The sequence below is a fragment of the Chionomys nivalis genome, chromosome 3 (genome assembly GCF_950005125.1).
Source record: "Chionomys nivalis chromosome 3, mChiNiv1.1, whole genome shotgun sequence".
Classification (NCBI taxonomy): domain Eukaryota; kingdom Metazoa; phylum Chordata; class Mammalia; order Rodentia; family Cricetidae; genus Chionomys; species Chionomys nivalis.
Genome location: NC_080088.1, coordinates 9,450,473 through 9,468,426, shown reverse-complemented (window position 1 = coordinate 9,468,426; position 17,954 = coordinate 9,450,473). Strand labels below are relative to the sequence as shown.

At 37.6% G+C, this 17,954-nt stretch overlaps 2 protein-coding genes across 3 annotated transcripts; both read right to left on the bottom strand.

The window, feature by feature from the left end:
• Positions 1-7,019: 7,019 nt before the first annotated feature.
• Positions 7,020-7,274, bottom strand: LOC130872235 (keratin-associated protein 19-3-like). Of its 2 annotated transcripts, XM_057766111.1 has the most exons (2): positions 7,139-7,274; positions 7,020-7,084 (listed from the first exon to the last, which is right to left on the bottom strand). In XM_057766111.1, exons 1-2 carry the CDS (start codon positions 7,272-7,274, stop codon positions 7,020-7,022), a joined length of 201 nt encoding a protein of 66 aa, XP_057622094.1. The 2 variants fall into 2 exon arrangements, with proteins under 2 accessions (XP_057622094.1, XP_057622093.1); XM_057766110.1 differs by having other exon boundaries at positions 7,020-7,274.
• Positions 7,275-16,866: 9,592 nt separating this feature from the next.
• Positions 16,867-17,121, bottom strand: LOC130870704 (keratin-associated protein 19-3-like). The gene has a single exon (XM_057763447.1). It carries the CDS (start codon positions 17,119-17,121, stop codon positions 16,867-16,869), a length of 255 nt encoding a protein of 84 aa, XP_057619430.1.
• Between the last annotated feature and the right edge of the window lie 833 nt (positions 17,122-17,954).

Sequence of the window (17,954 nt, the reverse complement as noted above, 5' to 3'; positions counted from 1 at the left end):
TGCCCCAAAGTAGAGATTCAAGAAAAGGTTAGACTGGTCACTTTTTATGGTAGCAATTTAATTTGAAAGACATATTCCACCCAAGTCCCATGTGTGTGACTGTGTGTGTGTTTGAGTGTGTATTGCCAGGAATGGAAATAATAGATTTATTTGTGCTAAGCTACACTGATTGCATTGCCAGTCTACTCTTAAAATACATATTTTTCCCAGTAAGTAAACACAAAATTATAAATCATGATAATTTCTTCACAATGAAATCAATAATTTAAAAATGTTTTGTATGCATTTCCCTCTCTAGTTTTATCAAAAATCTCCTAATTATCTGCTAAGAAACTCAGTATTCTTCATTTTGTCAACCGACTTTGAATTTGTAGAATTGTAATTATAGTTATAATTATAGATAGCAACAGGAAGTAAAATCATGGTCTATACTCAGAAAAAGTATGTTTTCTTAAGATTATATAAACAATGATATTCTGTATGAACCACTAATTCCTTTTTCATTCATTTCTTCTGAAGAATCTATTAAAAATAAACTTTCAGACTTGTAAACATGACCCTTCAAGCACACTTGAACTCCACAAAGGGTTTGAAAATGACTTTGACAGTAATTGTTCAGTTAATAATTGAACACTGTTATTTAAGATGCAGTCATGTCTAACCAGTAACATTTAGATCACAAAAATCAAGCACACATTTTTTTCTAACCAACATACATGCACATATATCTTGATTGTGACAGCGACTCTATGAATCTAAAGGATCTGTGAGTACACTAAAATTCAAGGCCTGTGCCATCTGCTACAGAAAGAACCCATCTCCTCTGCTAACCTGTTGTGGGTTCTAATAAATCCATTATGCATTTCTTCAACCAGCAGGCCATCAAAGATAATTCCATTTCAGAATGGAACTATTTTCCACAGGAAGACATTGAGTTTAGTGCCACAACATTTTGCCACGCTCACCCATTATTATTCTTAGTGCATACATTGGCCTGCATCTTAAAGACATGGAAAGTGTATTTTATCCAAAGTGCTTTCTTTATTTTTGTACATAGTAGGACATAATCAGTAGTCATAGCAATGAGATTTGACTGATGAATGAGAAATTTATTTGCCATTTTTTCATTGTGTAAAATTAAAGATTTTATAGTAAATGACTGCAAGTTTTCCTGCATGCAGTCCAGCTTTTTCAAGGAAGAATGTGTTAAGTAAAAATAAAGTAGCAAACAGGATGTAGTGGCTTGCAACTATAATCGCACTGCTTGGGAGACCGAGATAAGAGAATTCCTATGACCTGGAGGCCAGACATAGTTACATTAACCTCCTGACTGTTGAAATTACAGACTTACAATGGCACACCCAGTTCATGTGCTCCTCGGGATCCAACCAAGGGCTTTGTGGATGCTAGGCAAACACCCTATCTTCTGAGCTACATCCCCATCCCATGAAAGTGTTTTTAATTGTTTCTTTCATGTTTTGAGATTGCATAAAGCTATATAATTTTCCTTCTGTTGTGGAATATTTTCATCATACTCTTAAACTCTGGAGACAGACAAAAAAAAATTAATCCTTGAATCAAAGGTCAGAGTCAACATTCAGCGGGCTAGAATGTTTTTTAAATTTTTATTTTAAATTATTTATTTATATACCAACCATAGTTCCCACTCCCTCCCTTCCCCTCATGCCATCCCCCATCCACTCCTCAGAAAGGGTAAGGCCTCACATGGAAAGTTAACAAAACCTGGAATATTAAGTTGAGCAGGACCAAGCCTCTCCTCCCTACATCAAAGCTAAGTAAGGCATTCCACCATGCGGAATGGGCTCCAAAAAGCCAGGTCATGTACCAGGGATAGATCCTGGTCCTACTGCAGGGGCCCCACAAACAGACCAAGTCACACAGCTTCCAGCCATATGAAGAAGGATGCATTCAGTCCCATGCAGGCTCCCCAGCTGTGGGTCTAGATTTCATGAGCTCCCATAGCTTGGTTTAGCTGTCTCTGTGGGCTTGACCCTACCATGCTCATATAATCTCTCCCTCGTCTCTTTAACTGGATCTCTGGGTCTGCTTCCATCAATTACTAGATGAAGGTTCTATGATGACAATTAGGGTAGTTACCAGCCTGATTACCGAGGAAAGCCAATTTAGGCATCTTCTCCACTTTTGCCGGGAGTCTTACTGGCAAAGATTGGTTATCTGTATGGTGGAATGCCTTACTTAGCTTTGATGTAGGGAGGAAAAGCTTGGTCCTGCCTCAACTTAACATTCCAGGTTTTGTTGACTCCCCATGTGAGGCCTTACCCTTTCTGAGGAGTGGATGGGGGGTAGGGGGAGGGGGAGGGAGGGAGTGGGAACTATGGTTGGTATCCTTGTAAATTCTTGGGAATTTACCTAACACCAGGTTCCTACCTAGCCCCATGAAGGCCCCCTCTATCAAGATATCTCTTTCATTGCTCTCCCACTCTATCCCTCTCCCAACTCGACTATTCCATTCTCCCATTCCTCATCCCCTCCCTTCTTCTGCCCCCTGCCCCAGGTTACCCTGGGAATATCATCTATTTCCCCTCCCCCGGGCAATCCAAGCATCATTCTTAGTGTTCACCTTGTTACCTAGCTTCTCTGGAGTTATGGATTGTCATTTGTTTATCCTTTGATTTACATCTAGTATCCACTTATGAATGATGCATACCATGTTTGTCTTTCTAAGTCTGGGTTACCTCAGTCAAAATGTTTTTTTCTAGTTCTATCCATTTGTCTGAAAATTTCATGATACCATTAATTTTTACAGCTGAGTAATACTCCATTGTGTAAATGTACCACATTTTCATTATCCTTTCTCTAGTTGAGAGCCATCTGGATTGTTTCTAGGTTCTAGATATTATGAATAATGCTGTTATGAAAATAGTTGAGCAAGTGTCCTTATGGTATGATTAAGTATCCTTTGGGTATATGCTGGGTCTTGAGGGTTATTGATTCCCAATTTTCTGATAAGCTGTCATACTGATTTTCAAGTTGGCTATACAAGATTGCACCTTCACCAGAAGTGGAGGACTGTTCCTTTACTCCACATCCTCTCCAAAACATCACCCTTTACAATAGCCACAAATAATATAAAATATCTTTGGGTAACTCTGACCAAACAAGTGAAATCTTTAACCTGAAAAGAACAAGTCTCTAAAGAAAGAAATTGAAGAAGATATAGAAAATGGAATGACCTCCCATGCTCTTGGATAGGCAGTAGGATCAACATAATAAAAATGGCAATCTTACCAAAAGCAATCTACAAATTCAATGGAATCTCCATCAAAATCCCAACACAAATCTTCACAGACCTCAAAAGAACAATACTCAATTTCGTATGGAAAAACAAAAGCCAAATAAAGCTAAAACAATCTTGTACAATAAAGGAATTCTGGAGGCATCAACATTCCTGACTTCAAGCTCTACTATAGAACTATAGTAATAAAAACATCTTGGTGTTGCCATAAAAACAGACATGTGTACCAATGGAATTGAATTGAAGATCCTGACCTTGATCCACACACCTATGAACACCTGATTTTTGACAAAGAAGCCAAAACTGTACAATAGAAAAAAAAGAAGGTATCTTCAACAAATGATGCTGGCATAACTGGATGTCAACAGGTAGAGGAATTTAAATAGACCCATATCTATCCCCATGCACAAAACTTAAGTCCAAATGGATCAAAAACCTGAACATAAATCGAGCCACACTGAACCTCATTGAAGAGAAAGTGGGAAGTAGCCTTGAACACATGGGCAGAGGAGACCACTTCCTAACTATAACACCACTAGCACAGACACTGAGAGCAACAATCAATAAATGGGACCTCCTAAAACTGAAAACTTCTATAAGGCAAATGACATGGTAAATAAGACAAAATTGAAGCCTAAAGAACAGGAAAATTTCTTCACCAACCACACATCTGAAGGAGGATTGATCTCTAGAATATGCAAAGAACTCAAGAAAGTAGGCATCAAAATACCAAATATTTCAATTAAAAAAAATGGGGTACAGACCTAAACAGAGAATTCTCAACAGAAGAATCTCAATGACCAAAAGATATGTAAGAAATTGCTCAATATTCTTAATCATTAGGGAAATGCAAATCAAAACAACTCTGAGATACCATCTTACACCTGCCCAAATGGCTAACATCAACTGACCAGAATTAACCATAGTTTTTGCTGACCCAGATTAGGATAGAGAGTCACAAGAAGAAAAGGTAAGGATTTAGAAAGAGTCACAGGTCTTTTCATTCTGAAAAGTGTGGAGAGGCAGGATCAGGTGATCATTCCTTCAAAGCTCTTTGTATCAATTATGTTTTACTCCAATGTCTGACACCCTAGGTGTATTTAGTAATAGAACAATATGAATAATCACTTTATTTCTCCCCTTCTTTCCTCCCTCACAATAATTCCATATATCACCCCTTGCTCTTTTTCAGATCGTGGCCCCTTTCCATTAATTGTTGTAGACATGTATATATGTAAATATATATTTCTAAATATAATTTTGTAAGTCATTTATACATAATATAAATTAGTGGTATAATATGTAACAAAAAAGAGCCTATCTAAAACGTAAAATTAGCAACAAAGATGTAAATCTTAAAGAAAAGTGTCAAAGAGTACTAAATGGTAAGTATAATAAATGATGGATTTATCAATCAGTCTTATTTAGTCATTCTATGCTGTACCAGATACAAAAATCACATTGTTCATAAATATATAAAAATTTATCTTTCAACTAAAAATAAAATAAACCCCAAATGGGACATATATGGTAAAATTTCCAAGGCAGAGGGAGCATGGTAGAAGAGGGGAGGAAAGAATGGAGGGAACTGAAGAAGAGGGAAGAATAATGTGAGTGTGACTTCTCAATACAACACAGATTTTGTAATTATGAGCATGCAGTAGCTGTGCCTCCCTCAATGTAGCCTGTAAAGGAATGGGGGAAAGGAGAAGGGATCAAGGAGAAGCCTAGTCATGAGAGGAGGAAGAGGAAGAGCAACGGGGATGAAGAAGTTGAAAGGAAATGAGGAGATGTGAGGGTTAAAGTTGAGTTTAATCACGATGCATTGTGCTCATGTACAATACTACCAAAAATTAAAAATAAATGCATAAATACAAAAATACACCAAGCAGCCATTTTCAAAAATTATCAAATAATTATTACCATATTCAAAAAGAAGTTAAGCAAGAAACAAACCATAAAAGCATATTAAAATGGGAGAAAATTTATTTAATGTTATTAAATAAATATTATCTTAAGTATAATAGTACAACAATATATGATATTATATTATAATAATATGATGGAGAAAGTGATGTTGCAGTCCATTGTTTTGTTAATTGATGTTATTCTCTTGCAAACCTTCTAGGTCTACAAACCCTTTGTGCTTTCTCAAGTGGCATTCTGTTGAGAGTGAAAGTTACCTGACTAGGACACAAATTTTGCTCCCTGAGAGAGGATGAGAGGAGAAGTGGATATTAAGAAAATTATATTTCAGGTGGGAATGTCTTTCAATTGTCAGACTTATTGCCTAACCGGAAGTCCTGGGTTTGTTCTTCTGTATTCTATGCACCTGGTAGGGCAGTATTTTCCCCTATTCCAGCATGCAGGAGGTGGTGGCAAAGAGATCAGAAGTGCAAGAACATCCTTAAGTTTTGGTATATCCTGGGCTCGAGAACTCATCCATAAAAGAGAGAGGGAGAGGGAGGAAGGAAGAGAGACTGTAATCCAAAACATTAAGACATTAGTTAAAACAGAGATTTTCTTTCCCCTAAGAGGTCTTGAATAATAGAAAATATGTAGATCAAATTATAATATAAACCTCACACAAACATTACCTGACTATGTACCCCAGAAAACTAAACTGGAAAATGTATTCCAGGTATTTTTAATTCAGAGATTTCTGGAACTTAGATTAGACAAATAGCATCTTTAGGACAGCAGGAGCTTCACACTTTACAAAACTAAAAGGAAAAACTAAATGAACCTTACTTCATAAGTGGCAGAGCTATTTGTAAGTTGATCAGTATTCAAAACTGAATTGATTATATGTAAAAAACATTATAAGATTGAAACCTCAATGTGATGCTCATGGGAAATGTTACTCTTTGAGCACAAATACTACTTTTTACCAACAAATGCTTTGGAATAAGTAATTCTATGAAACCAAGTCATAGACATAATTGTGCACAGAATCAGATTATAAAACTGGTCTGTATGTTTTCTTTGGCTCTTTTTTGCTTGTTTGTTTGTTTTTGTCCTATTTTAATTTTTATTTTATTCTATTTATTGTCACCATTATTATTTGTATTAATATGTTTTAAATGTCTATTTGTTTTCTAATGAGGAAAGAAAAAATTGGTGTGAATTTTTATAGTTAGTGAGATGGGGAATATCTAGAAAGAGTTGGTAGAGGGGCATTATAATCATATTACATGAACAAATCTATTTTCAACAAAAAAGGAAATTAAAACAATTGCTGAAAACAAAAGAAAAAAAACACGAAGGTAACCATGTTTTAACCTATCACATACATTCATATCCTCTATGTTTAGAATGGTATCCAACACAGGAAGTCAAACAGTAGATATAATTTGAGTTAAATTTATTATTAAATAAAATATTAGTGAAGCAAATCATTGGCTGATACAAAGAACTGACATTCTGATGATAAGCCCACATTCTGGATTATAATATATTGAAAAAATGACAGATTCATGTTTGCTAGGTCAGTTAAACATATTTATTATGATGAATTTAAATTACAGACCATGAAGAACCACAACAAATGTTAGTGACTGCATATAATAGATGAATCTATAAATTCAATTCGGGAGTCTAGATTCTTCCAGAGTGATTGATGACCAGTTTCTTTCAGAACAATAATCAATAAACCATAAATGTCTTCTCTATAACAAAGAGAGCATGTTCCCTTCTAAAGATGGACGGTATAAGGAAGGTAGTCTGAAGATCAGCTATTCACTCAGTAGAATCTGGAGAAACCATATCCACCACAGCATGAAGGGCGACAACAGCCATAGCCGTAGCCTCCGTAGCCAGAGCCAAATCCATAGCCTCCAAAGCCAGAGCCATATCCGTAACCTCCACAACCACAGCCATAGCCCAGTCTGCGGATGCTATTACATCCACAGCCATAGCCTCCATAGCCGTAGCCCAGGCCTCCAAAGCCACCATAGCCATAACCCAGGCCTCCGTAGTATCCGCTGTAGTAGCTCATGGTTCCGGGAGAGATGAACTGTTTTGCACTGGAGATGAACTGAGTGTGGTGTGTATGTTCCTATCTTTCCTGGATGCTTTTATACCGTGTTGAACATAGTAAACAAGGACATGTGATCCCATCTCCATGCAACAGAATAGTTTCCAGTCTATAAATTCATCTAAATAGTTTCTTTGTTACTTAACAAAAGTTCCACACTTCTATTAAGGAATTGTTAGTAATCATTATTTTTAATGAGTTTGCATTTCAGTAAAGGAAATGCTTCCAAGATGAAAAATGATTTTACGCTCTTCAAAGGCCATGCTAAGTATTCTAATTAAAATCTTCTAATCTGGCTGATAGCTTCCAGTAACCTTGTAATTAGGCAACCTTGGAGAGCCTTTCTTTTTAATTTGCATTCCATTGTTTTAGCTAACCATCATTCCTTTAGCTCAGGGTTTGTGCCTCCAGGTACTTATGGCATCACCACAAAATTCTTAGTGAATGCCAAATCGCCAAATATAAAGGAAACAACATTTCTTGACTTATTAGAATTTTTTGACATCACCCCCATCTATTCTTTGGCAAGCTTTTTTCTCTTGATTTCCATAATAAATATTCAGATAGCTCCCCCGGCTCCTTCTCTTAGTCTTTCCCCAATTCTTACTCATCAATTAGCTTTGAAAGTATAACCTTTCCTTCTTGATCACACTGTAGGATTGTCAAATGGGATTTCATCAAACACCATTAGTTATTTTTAAAATCTATTCTTTGACAATTTCACACCTGGTTATAGCAGATTCTATTGCTCTTATCCCCACCCTTTCTTAACTCCTTTCTACTACTGTCAATGTACCCTCCTTTCTACAAATCCCCTTTCCACATTAACTAATATCTTTTTAGAGGATATGATTCCATTGTGAGTTTAAAGCATCATATATGGATATTAACACCACCTGCTTGGCTACTTATTCACTCAGATCCATTTGAACTAGGCTTAATTTTTGTTTATAGTAACTTAAGTGATATTCAAGAACATTTTTGAAAAAAAATACAAAATGAAAGAGCACTGGGTTACTAATAATCTACCAAAATTTTTTGAATCTCAAAAACTGTAAAACAGAAAAATAACAAAAATGTAAAGAGAAAAACATAGTATATCTAACAATACATAAAATTATCACATAAAATTTTTAGAGCTGATATCAAACATCATAGAAATCCTATATGTATGAATAAGATTAGTTTATAAAACAATTTTTGATTCACCACACACACACACAATTATCTTTTCTACGTGCAATCCTTTACCCACATGTACATTTGTTTTGGGTAGGCTATTCATATGAAGGGAACATTTTCTGTGTGTGACCTTACTTAATATTTATTATTTAAGTCCATTCTTTTTCCAGTAATTGCTTTGATTGTATTACTGAATAGTACTATAGATAGGTATATAAATGATAGAAGATAGATAGATAGATAGATAGATAGATAGATAGATAGATGTAAATAAATGATAGGCACATTAGATAAATATCACTTTGACTATCCATTCATCTATTGATGCATTCCAAGGTTGAACCAAATTCTTTAAGTTCTTTGCTATAATGAATAAAGCATCAATAATCATGGGGATGCAAATATCTCTGAGATAATCCTTGTAATCTAGAGTCTAGATATTCACACAGATCGGGACAATTGACTGGTCTATCAAGTTGGAAATTTTAAAATTCTTTGGATTTGAAAGCATTCAGAATCCTCTCTACTGTTTAAGAAAATAAGCTGATTATCATCAACTATAGTCATGTTATTCTCCATTTTTTCGCCTTTGGTATGAACTCTTAGCTCCACATAAATGTGAGATTAGATGGTACTTGTATATCAGAGCCTGACCTGTTACTTACAGGTCTTACTTTCTAGATGAGTAAATAATTTTGATATCCCTTTTAGAAGGAATAGAAAAAATAAGAAGAGCACACATAAAACCATATGTAGTCTTCTATATACACACACAGACACATGCTACATGATACAATGTACACTCCTCTGCACACATACACACACAGGCTCCATGATGCAACATAACTCCTCTACACACATATAGAAGCTACATAATGCAATGTACACTCCTCTACACACATACACACACAAGTTACATGATGAAACATATACTCCACTGCACACACACAAGCTACATGATGCACTGTACACTCCTACACACACACACATACACACACACAAGCTACATGATGCACTGTACACTCCTACACACACACACATACACACACAAGCTACATGATGCACTGTGGAAGGAGGTGCAGGCCCCTTCCCGCCTCCCAGCTCCCAGCCACCAGCTAGCTTTATACCCGAAATAACAACACACAAACTGAATTCTTTTAAACACTGCTTGGCCCATTAGCTCTAACCCTTACTGGCTAATTCTCATATCCTGATCAACCCATCTCTAATAATCTGTGTACACCAGTCTTACCGGGAAAGATTCAGCATGCTTGACCTGGCGGCTTGCTTCATTGCGTCTGCCCTGTAAAGGAGCGGCATGGCGTCTGAACTCACTTCCTTCTACCCAGCATCCTGTTCTGTTTACTCCACCCACCTATGTTCTAACCTATCAGGCCAAGCAGTTTCTTTATTAACCAATGAAATCAACAGATTGATATATGACACTCCTACACACACACACACACACATACACACACACAAGCTACATGATGCACTGTATACTCCTACATACACACACACACACACACACACACAAGCTACATGATGCACTATACACTCCTACACACACACACACAAGCTACATGATGCACTGTACACTCTTAAACACATATACATTTACTTGTGAATGTGAGTGCACTACATAAGGCATTTATTTCAGAGATCTTCTGATACAATTTCAAAGAGATAATCTTTATTAAACATGAACTGTTCTAGAACACTGAAATTCAGTAAGCCCTCAAAATTTTTTTTCTGAAATGATATGGCATTTTTATTTAAACTCAGTAACCATAGCACAGATAGATAAATGATTACTTATAAATTCATATACAAGGGTACTAAAGGAAAGATTTTCAAATAAAATCTAATGTCATGCTAAAATATAACACAAAAGAAAATGCGATTTACTTGAAGAGTACCAGGTTTATCGAAGTAAGCACCATACTCTTTGCTCGTTATTTCCTATTTCTGTTGCTTTCTCACTATTGCAGCAAAATATTTCACAAAAACCACTCAAGAAAGGAAGACTGTGTTTATTTCACTCATGATTTGAGGGTACCATCGTGATTGAAGGCACCAGGCTAGGAAGTCCTGCTGTAAAGTGCTTGAGTTAGCTGGTCACATTGTGTCTTCATTTAGAAAGCTGACACTTGTGCATCTTAGCACTCAGCTTGGTTTTTCCTTATTCCTTTATGTTCAGTCAATCACTCCAGCTCAGTGATCTGTCCTGCCCACAGTAAGTGCAGGTCTTTGAGCTTCTTAGACACTCCCTCAATTCAGCCTAGAAATTTCCTTGCAACATGCCAGTGACTTGTCTCCTACAGAAGTCCAAATTCCATCTAACCAACCAATAGGATTAACCATCGTGTCACCTACATATTGACTTTCTTCTGGGGATATCTAAAATATAGTTAATCCAGAAATGACAAGGCAAATGAGCACAGGAAATAAGATAGTTAAATATAGTATGTTTCAAAATGAAGTATTACCAAAATTTAAGCATTTTTAATAATGATGAATATGCAAATATCTTAGAAAAGATATTAAGCAATTTTCAGGAAATACCTTTGAGATTTCTGTTTTTATTGTTCTTGCTGTTTGCAATACAAGGGGCTGGAGAGATGGCTTAGCACTTAGGAGCAGCTGCTGCTCCTGCAGAGTCATGTTCAGTTCTCAGGCCCTCCATCAAGCAGCTCAGGACCACCTAAACTCCAGCCTCGGGAAATTTGACACCATTTTCTGGCCTCCATGGGCATGCAAAGCTATATACCATAATCATTCAGAGACACAAACATACACACAGATAGACAAATCTCAAGAAGACATAGTACATTAAAATATGTATACTATGCAAATTTAAGAAGTTTGCTGAAAATATCTACTCACTAAGCTGTTTATGTAATAAGAAAAACAGAAACCAAAATCCATGAACCAGTCATCCTGGTGACTCAGAGAAGAAGGGATGCAAACGAGGTGGGTACTGGCAGAATAAATGAGATGAATTTAAAAGTGTTAATATGATCAGCATGCATCCTTTTGTGCCATGCACCGTGTCCCCGTGTCTGCGCTTGGTGCGCTTGAACCCAGTTACCAAGCTTCGGGCAAGGGGCAGGAGGTTAAAATACACACACACACACACACACACACACAGAGACAGTGACATGGGTCATCCTTCAATTCTCCAAAAATGCCCCCTTTTATTGTGTTCAGGGTCAGATTATATAGAGATAGCCACGCCCCAGCCAAACCCACCAGAAACCACTCTCCTGCCATCAGGAACTCCTGAAGGTCTCGTGCTCAGAGCAGCTGCAGGCACTCAGACCAGGGGATTACAAGAAATTCAGGATCTGGGGTCTCACTGTTCCCAACACTTTTACTCCTTGAAATTTATATTCACAAGAACACACAGTGGTTATTCGTTCAGGACAGGCATGGTTTCTCCTATTGTTCCACATAGTAATACATAGTTCCTTCTGGGGGCTATGGAGAAATATACCACAAGATTTAGCTATCAATTATGTGATATCTATCCTGGAAATCTTTTTTTTTTTTTCTTTTAGTTTGGGTTGGCTGTAAACAAAAGTCCTATGAATATCTTTACACATTTGTTTTCATGATTATATGCACTCATATTTGTTGGATGCATTCCCAGAAGTGAAATCACTGTCACAGGAAATATGAATGCACAGCTTTAATAGCCATGGCATGTTTCCTAAAGTGCTTTTATTATTGTGTATTTTAAGAGACACTGTGCAAAAGTCCCTTCAGATTTACAGTCTTACATATAATCACAAATGCTGAGTGTTTTGATGTTTTAATGGCTGTGTGGTACTAACCCTAACTCAGATTTGAGCACACATTTCTCAAACTGCTGATGCCATTGACTTCACATGTTTATATGGAGTAACTGGCTACTTAAACATCATTTTATTTTTGTCTCTCTTTTATTTTGAAAATTTTTATTTCTTACAATGTCTTACACCAATATGGACAGGTTACATAGAATGCCTAATAATATCTTCTTTTTTTATTTTCTCATTTTGCATACCAATCCCAAATCCCAATACCACCCCTCCCACCCCTCCTCCTGCTCTCTCCATCTTCCCCCCCTCCACTCCTCAGAGAGGGTAAGGTCTCCCATGGGGAGTCAACAAAGTCTAGCACATCACTTTGAGGCAAGGCCAAGGCCCTGCCCGCTATATCTAGGCTGAGCATAGTATCTCTCCAAAGAGAATGAGCTCCAAAAATCCAGTACAATCAGTAGGGATAAATCCTGGTCCCACTTCTAGTGGCCCCATAGACTGCCTCAGCCATACAACTGTCACCCACATTCAATGGGCATAGTTTTGTCCTATGCTGGGTCCTCAGCTGTCAGTCCAGAGGCAGTGAGTTCCCATTAGCTCAGGTCAGCTGTTTCAGTGGGTACCCCATCATGGTCTTGACTTCTTTGCTCATATTACTGCTCTTCCCTCTTTTTTGACTGGACTTTGGAGCTTAGTCCAGTACTAAGCTGTGGATCTCTGCATATGCTTCGATCAGTTACTAGATGAAGGTTCGATGATGACAGTTAAGGTAGTCATCAATCTGATTACAGGGAATTCCAGTTCAGGCACCCTCTCCACTATTGCTTAGGGTCTTGGCTGGGGTCATCCTTGTGTTCAAGCAATACACTTACCTCTTAAAAATAACAAATAAAAACAGCTGATGTTTAACAATAACAAAATAAAAATCATATCAAAAGGGAAATAAAATCCACCTTTTTGGGGTTTTCGAGATAGGGCTTCTCTGTTGCTTTGGAGCCTCTCCTGGAACTAGCTCATGTAGACCAGGCTGGCCTCCAACTCACAGAGATCCACCTGCCTCTGCCTCCTGGATGCTGAGATTAAAGGCGTGTGCCACCACCTGGCTGAAATCCACATTTTTTAAAGAACAAGAAATTATCAGACTTAGATTTAACATAATTCTGAAATGTGCAACTTCAAAGTTTAAGATTAGATGTGGGAATGTTATTTTGATTTATATAATTTATTTTACTCTTATTGTTATGGCGTAAATGAACAGCGAACAGAATTAACCAGGCAAGTTCAATATAATATATTCAGCTTTAATAAGGGGAGAACTTACAAAACCAGGGTTCCAGTGAAGAGCAGGAAACAAAAGGGACAAACAAATGCACATGGATGATTTTATAAGCAAACACACCTCCCAAACATGGTGATTGGTTGAGATTCCCCTTCACTCTTATATTAAATTATACTTCAGATTATCAAATGATAAGATATTCTAGAATTCTTCAAATAAAATTCAGACATGAACCTTTTTAATATACTACTAGTAAAAGATTTATATTGTTGCTAAGACTTGTACTTAATGAGGAATATCTTTTCTCCCTACATAATATTGTTGTTGCAGGATATTTAATCACACTATGAACCTTGAGATTGCATTATTTAATGAAGAAAAACTGTTTATAGTTATGGTGTGACTCAACCCTAGCACACACCTTAAATTCAAGAGCCTTCTTCTTGAATATTGTAGACAGGATTAAATAAAGTCAATCAAAGGTCAAGAGGTGGAGCAAGCAACTATTTCACGGGAAATGAACAAAATAAAAAACAGAGTAAAAAGGAGTCAGGAGGATGGCTAGAGAGATGCATGGGAAGTGGAAGAGACAGACACTCAGTTTCAGGTAGTCTCATTTGAGACAGTGGAGAAGAAGAGGTATATCTGGGATGTCAACAGAGAAGGAATTCAGTCTGCTAGGTGCTTTCTTTGCCTCTTGGTGTGGGAGGTCCTTCTGTCTATGTGTTGCTTTTATTGGTTAATGAATAAAGAAACTGCTTTGGCCTATAGCATGGGAAGAGGAAGACAGAGTCAGAGAGACACCTTGGAGCCGCTGGAGTCAGATGCTGGGAACATTACCTGGTAAACCACTGCCACATGGTGATACACAGATCAATAGAGACAGGTTAAATTAATATGTAAGAGTTAGCCAATAAGAAGCTAGAGCTAATGGGCCAAGCAGTTATTTAAATAATATGGTTTCTATGTGATTATTTTGGCTCTAAGATAGCCAGGTGACTGGGAACCACAAACGACCTCTCCTACAACAGCCTCTCTGACCTATCAGACTTTCACTCCTGCATTTGGCTCCCAAGTATACTTTTTATTATTTTTTAAAAAAACTATTGTTTTTCATTTTACATACTAATCCCAGCTCCCACTCCCTCCCCTCCTTCTATTCTCTCCACCTAACCCCGCCACTCCACTCCACACCCACTCCTCAGTAGGGTAAGGCACATTGCTTTGGGGAAGGTCCAAGGTTCTCCTTACTACATCTAGACTGAGCAAGGCATCCATCCAAAGAGAATAGGTTCCAAACCCATCAGTAAAAGCAGTAGTCCTGGTGCCCCTATCAGTGGCCCCACAGTTTGCTCCAACCACACAACTGTCACCCACATTCAGAGGGACTAGTTTGGACATACGCTGTTTCCTTCCCTGTCCAGTTGGAGTTGGTGAGCTCCCATTAGCTCAGGTAAACTGCTTCAGCGGGTGTTCCCACCATGGTCTTGTCCTCTTTGCTCATATTCTCACTCCCTCTCTTTAGCTGGACTTTGGGAGTTCAGTCCAGTGCTGCAATGTAGGTCTTTTTCTCTGTTTCCATCAGTTGTTGGATGCAGGTTCTATGGTAATATTTAAGATATTCCATCTGACTACAGGGCAAGGCCAGTTGGAGCACCCTCTCCTCTATTGCTTAAGGTCTTAGCTGGGGTCATCCTTGTGAATTCCTGGGAATTTTTCTAGTGCCAGGTGTTTTGCTAGCCCTATAATGGCTCCCTCAGTCAAAATATCTCTTTCCTTGCTCTCTGTCTCTGTCCTTCCTCCATCGCAACTATCCCATTCCCTCAAGTTCTCTTCTCCCTCCCCTTCTCTCCTCATCTTCCTCTTCTGCCTTCTCTACTCCCTCCCACCCCCTTGCTCGGTAGATAAAAAAAGATTCAGGGAAGACCAGAAAACAAGTATTTTGGCAAACTGCTATAAATTATCAGAGACCAAAGCTAAAATTACAAATAAATGACATTGAAATAGAAGGTTTAGTAGACACAAAATTAGAGGTAGGCATAAATTCAGCAAATTCTTAGCATCCAGATTGGCCTCTTAGGAGATAAATATTCAGCTTCTAGTGATTGGAAGTTTATGTCAGGTAAAACAATGTGCAATATGGGTGGAGTGTATAGGGCCAGATGGGCAAAGAGGAAAAGCCATGTTTGGCTAATATAGCCATGGATTTATGGGATGTGATTTGTTGCAGCAATAGAAAACACAGATTAATATTCCTCTAATCTCAGAAAAAAACATAAAATAAAGAATACTTCTAAGAAGAGTATTAAAAGGTAATATCAAGCCGGGTATAATCTATTTAAAATTTATAATCTATTTAAAATTTAATACTATATTGATTTATTTCAGTAAACGCTTCTTTAATCCTTAGACATAGAATTATTATATTTTGAAGGAACGAAAAGTACAGGAATTTGTGGATAAGGGTGATAAAGAGGACAAAGACAACTGATAAGCCACAGGGAGCTAAGAAAGATGGTTTAGTGGAAGCAGTGATGGAAAAGAAAAAATCGGGTAGAGGATGGGGTTAATAAATCAATGTTTGTTGAATGTTTTACCTATGAGAAAAAACCCACATAGCCAGTTATTATATTAATAAATCCAAATAAATTGTTTTTGTTGCAGAACTGATGCTTTGGTGAGAGACAGTGGTGAAGCTTGGACTTCTGAGGGCACTTGGCAGTGAGAGCACCATCCATCTAGCATGAGCTAGTATGTGGGAACCCATTCCTTATTTTGGAATGCCATGCTCAGCTTTAATGCAGGGGGGAGGGGCTTGGTCCTGCCCCTACTTAATCTGTCATACATTGTTGACTCCCCATTTGAGTCCTTCCCCTTTGGGAGGAGTCGGTGGGGGTTGGGCTGGGATGGAAGTGATTGGGGGGAATGAGGAGGGGTGGGAGGGAAAACTGAGATTGAAATGCAAAATGGAATTAAAAATAAATAAAATCTTATAAAAAACGATTGAGATTAAGGCAAATAAACTGTGTCAGGAAAAAGTTTCTTATTAAAGTTGTGAGAATGCAATAACATCCCAGTCAGTATAGAAATAGATCCCTGAAGATCAACACTCAAAGATTCAGACTTCATCTATTATACTCCACACTATTTACAGAAACCAAGTAGTACAAAAGGAAGTAAAGTTCTGGATAGAGAAAAAGCAAAGAATTCAGGTCACAGAGTAAGATGCTTAGAAAAAAATAAGGCATCACAGAACAGTAATCCATGGGTTGTAGATTCAAATATTTATTCAATAGAAGCTGGAGAATCCATACCCTCCATAGTATGAAGGGCGGCAGCAGCCACATCCATAGCCTCCAAAGCCAGAGCCAAATCCATAGCCACCGTAGCCAGAGCCATACCCATAGCCTCCACAACTACAGCCATAGCCCAGTCTGCGGATGCTATTACATCCACAGCCATAGCCTCCATAGCCATAGCCCAGGCCCCCAAAGCCTCCATAGCCGTAGCCCAGGCCTCCGTAGTAGCCGCTGTAGTAGCTCATGATGTCTGGAGTGGTAGGTTTGGTTTGCAGTTGTAGGACAATGTTGTCAGTTCAGCTGCACAAGGCCATTTATATATACCTGGAGAAACCACACCTCTAAATGCAATTCGTTAAAACTATTCATTAAAATCGAAAACTATGTGAACAATCTTGTTTCTTAGGACTCAACCCCATGCTCTCCTTGTTTGTATGCTTGGTGATTTAAAGGCTGTGCAGCATGTTTGATGTTCTTCTTTCTTTGCATGCCTAGAAAATTGCTTTGTCTCTAATTAAAAAAAAAAATACTGTGCTGTTTACAGTCCCCGTATATGCTTGAGCTGCTCAGCTTGAAACTCTACAATAAACTCCTTGACTTCAAATATTGAAATGGTATTTCATGAAGTTGTCTTTACCCTCCAACTTCATCCTTCTTTTGACATTCCACTGTTGAAGAATTTTTTTCCCAAGCCAAGTAGATGTCCATCATTCTTTTGTCAAGAATCTTCATTCACTGAATCATAACTGTAGAAATGTTAGCCACAATTAAAAGATGAAAATGTGTATCTTAATGCCATGCATTCTACAGTCAACTGAGAATCATATTTAGTAGTGTAATGATCATATCTAAGTTTTCTAAATAATCATAGATCTAACTCAATGGGACTTCTGAAGTGTCATGTCTCCCATATAGTCTGCTTGATAGACATCACTAAACAGAGAAAACCCTGCTGTTTGCATTTAAATAGGTACCTCCAAGTTTATAAATAGGTGCCTTTATTTAGGTTGTAGATTTCAATCATTCAGAAAATTCTACAGCTATATACTTAAAGAAATTTAACACAATTTATTGCACT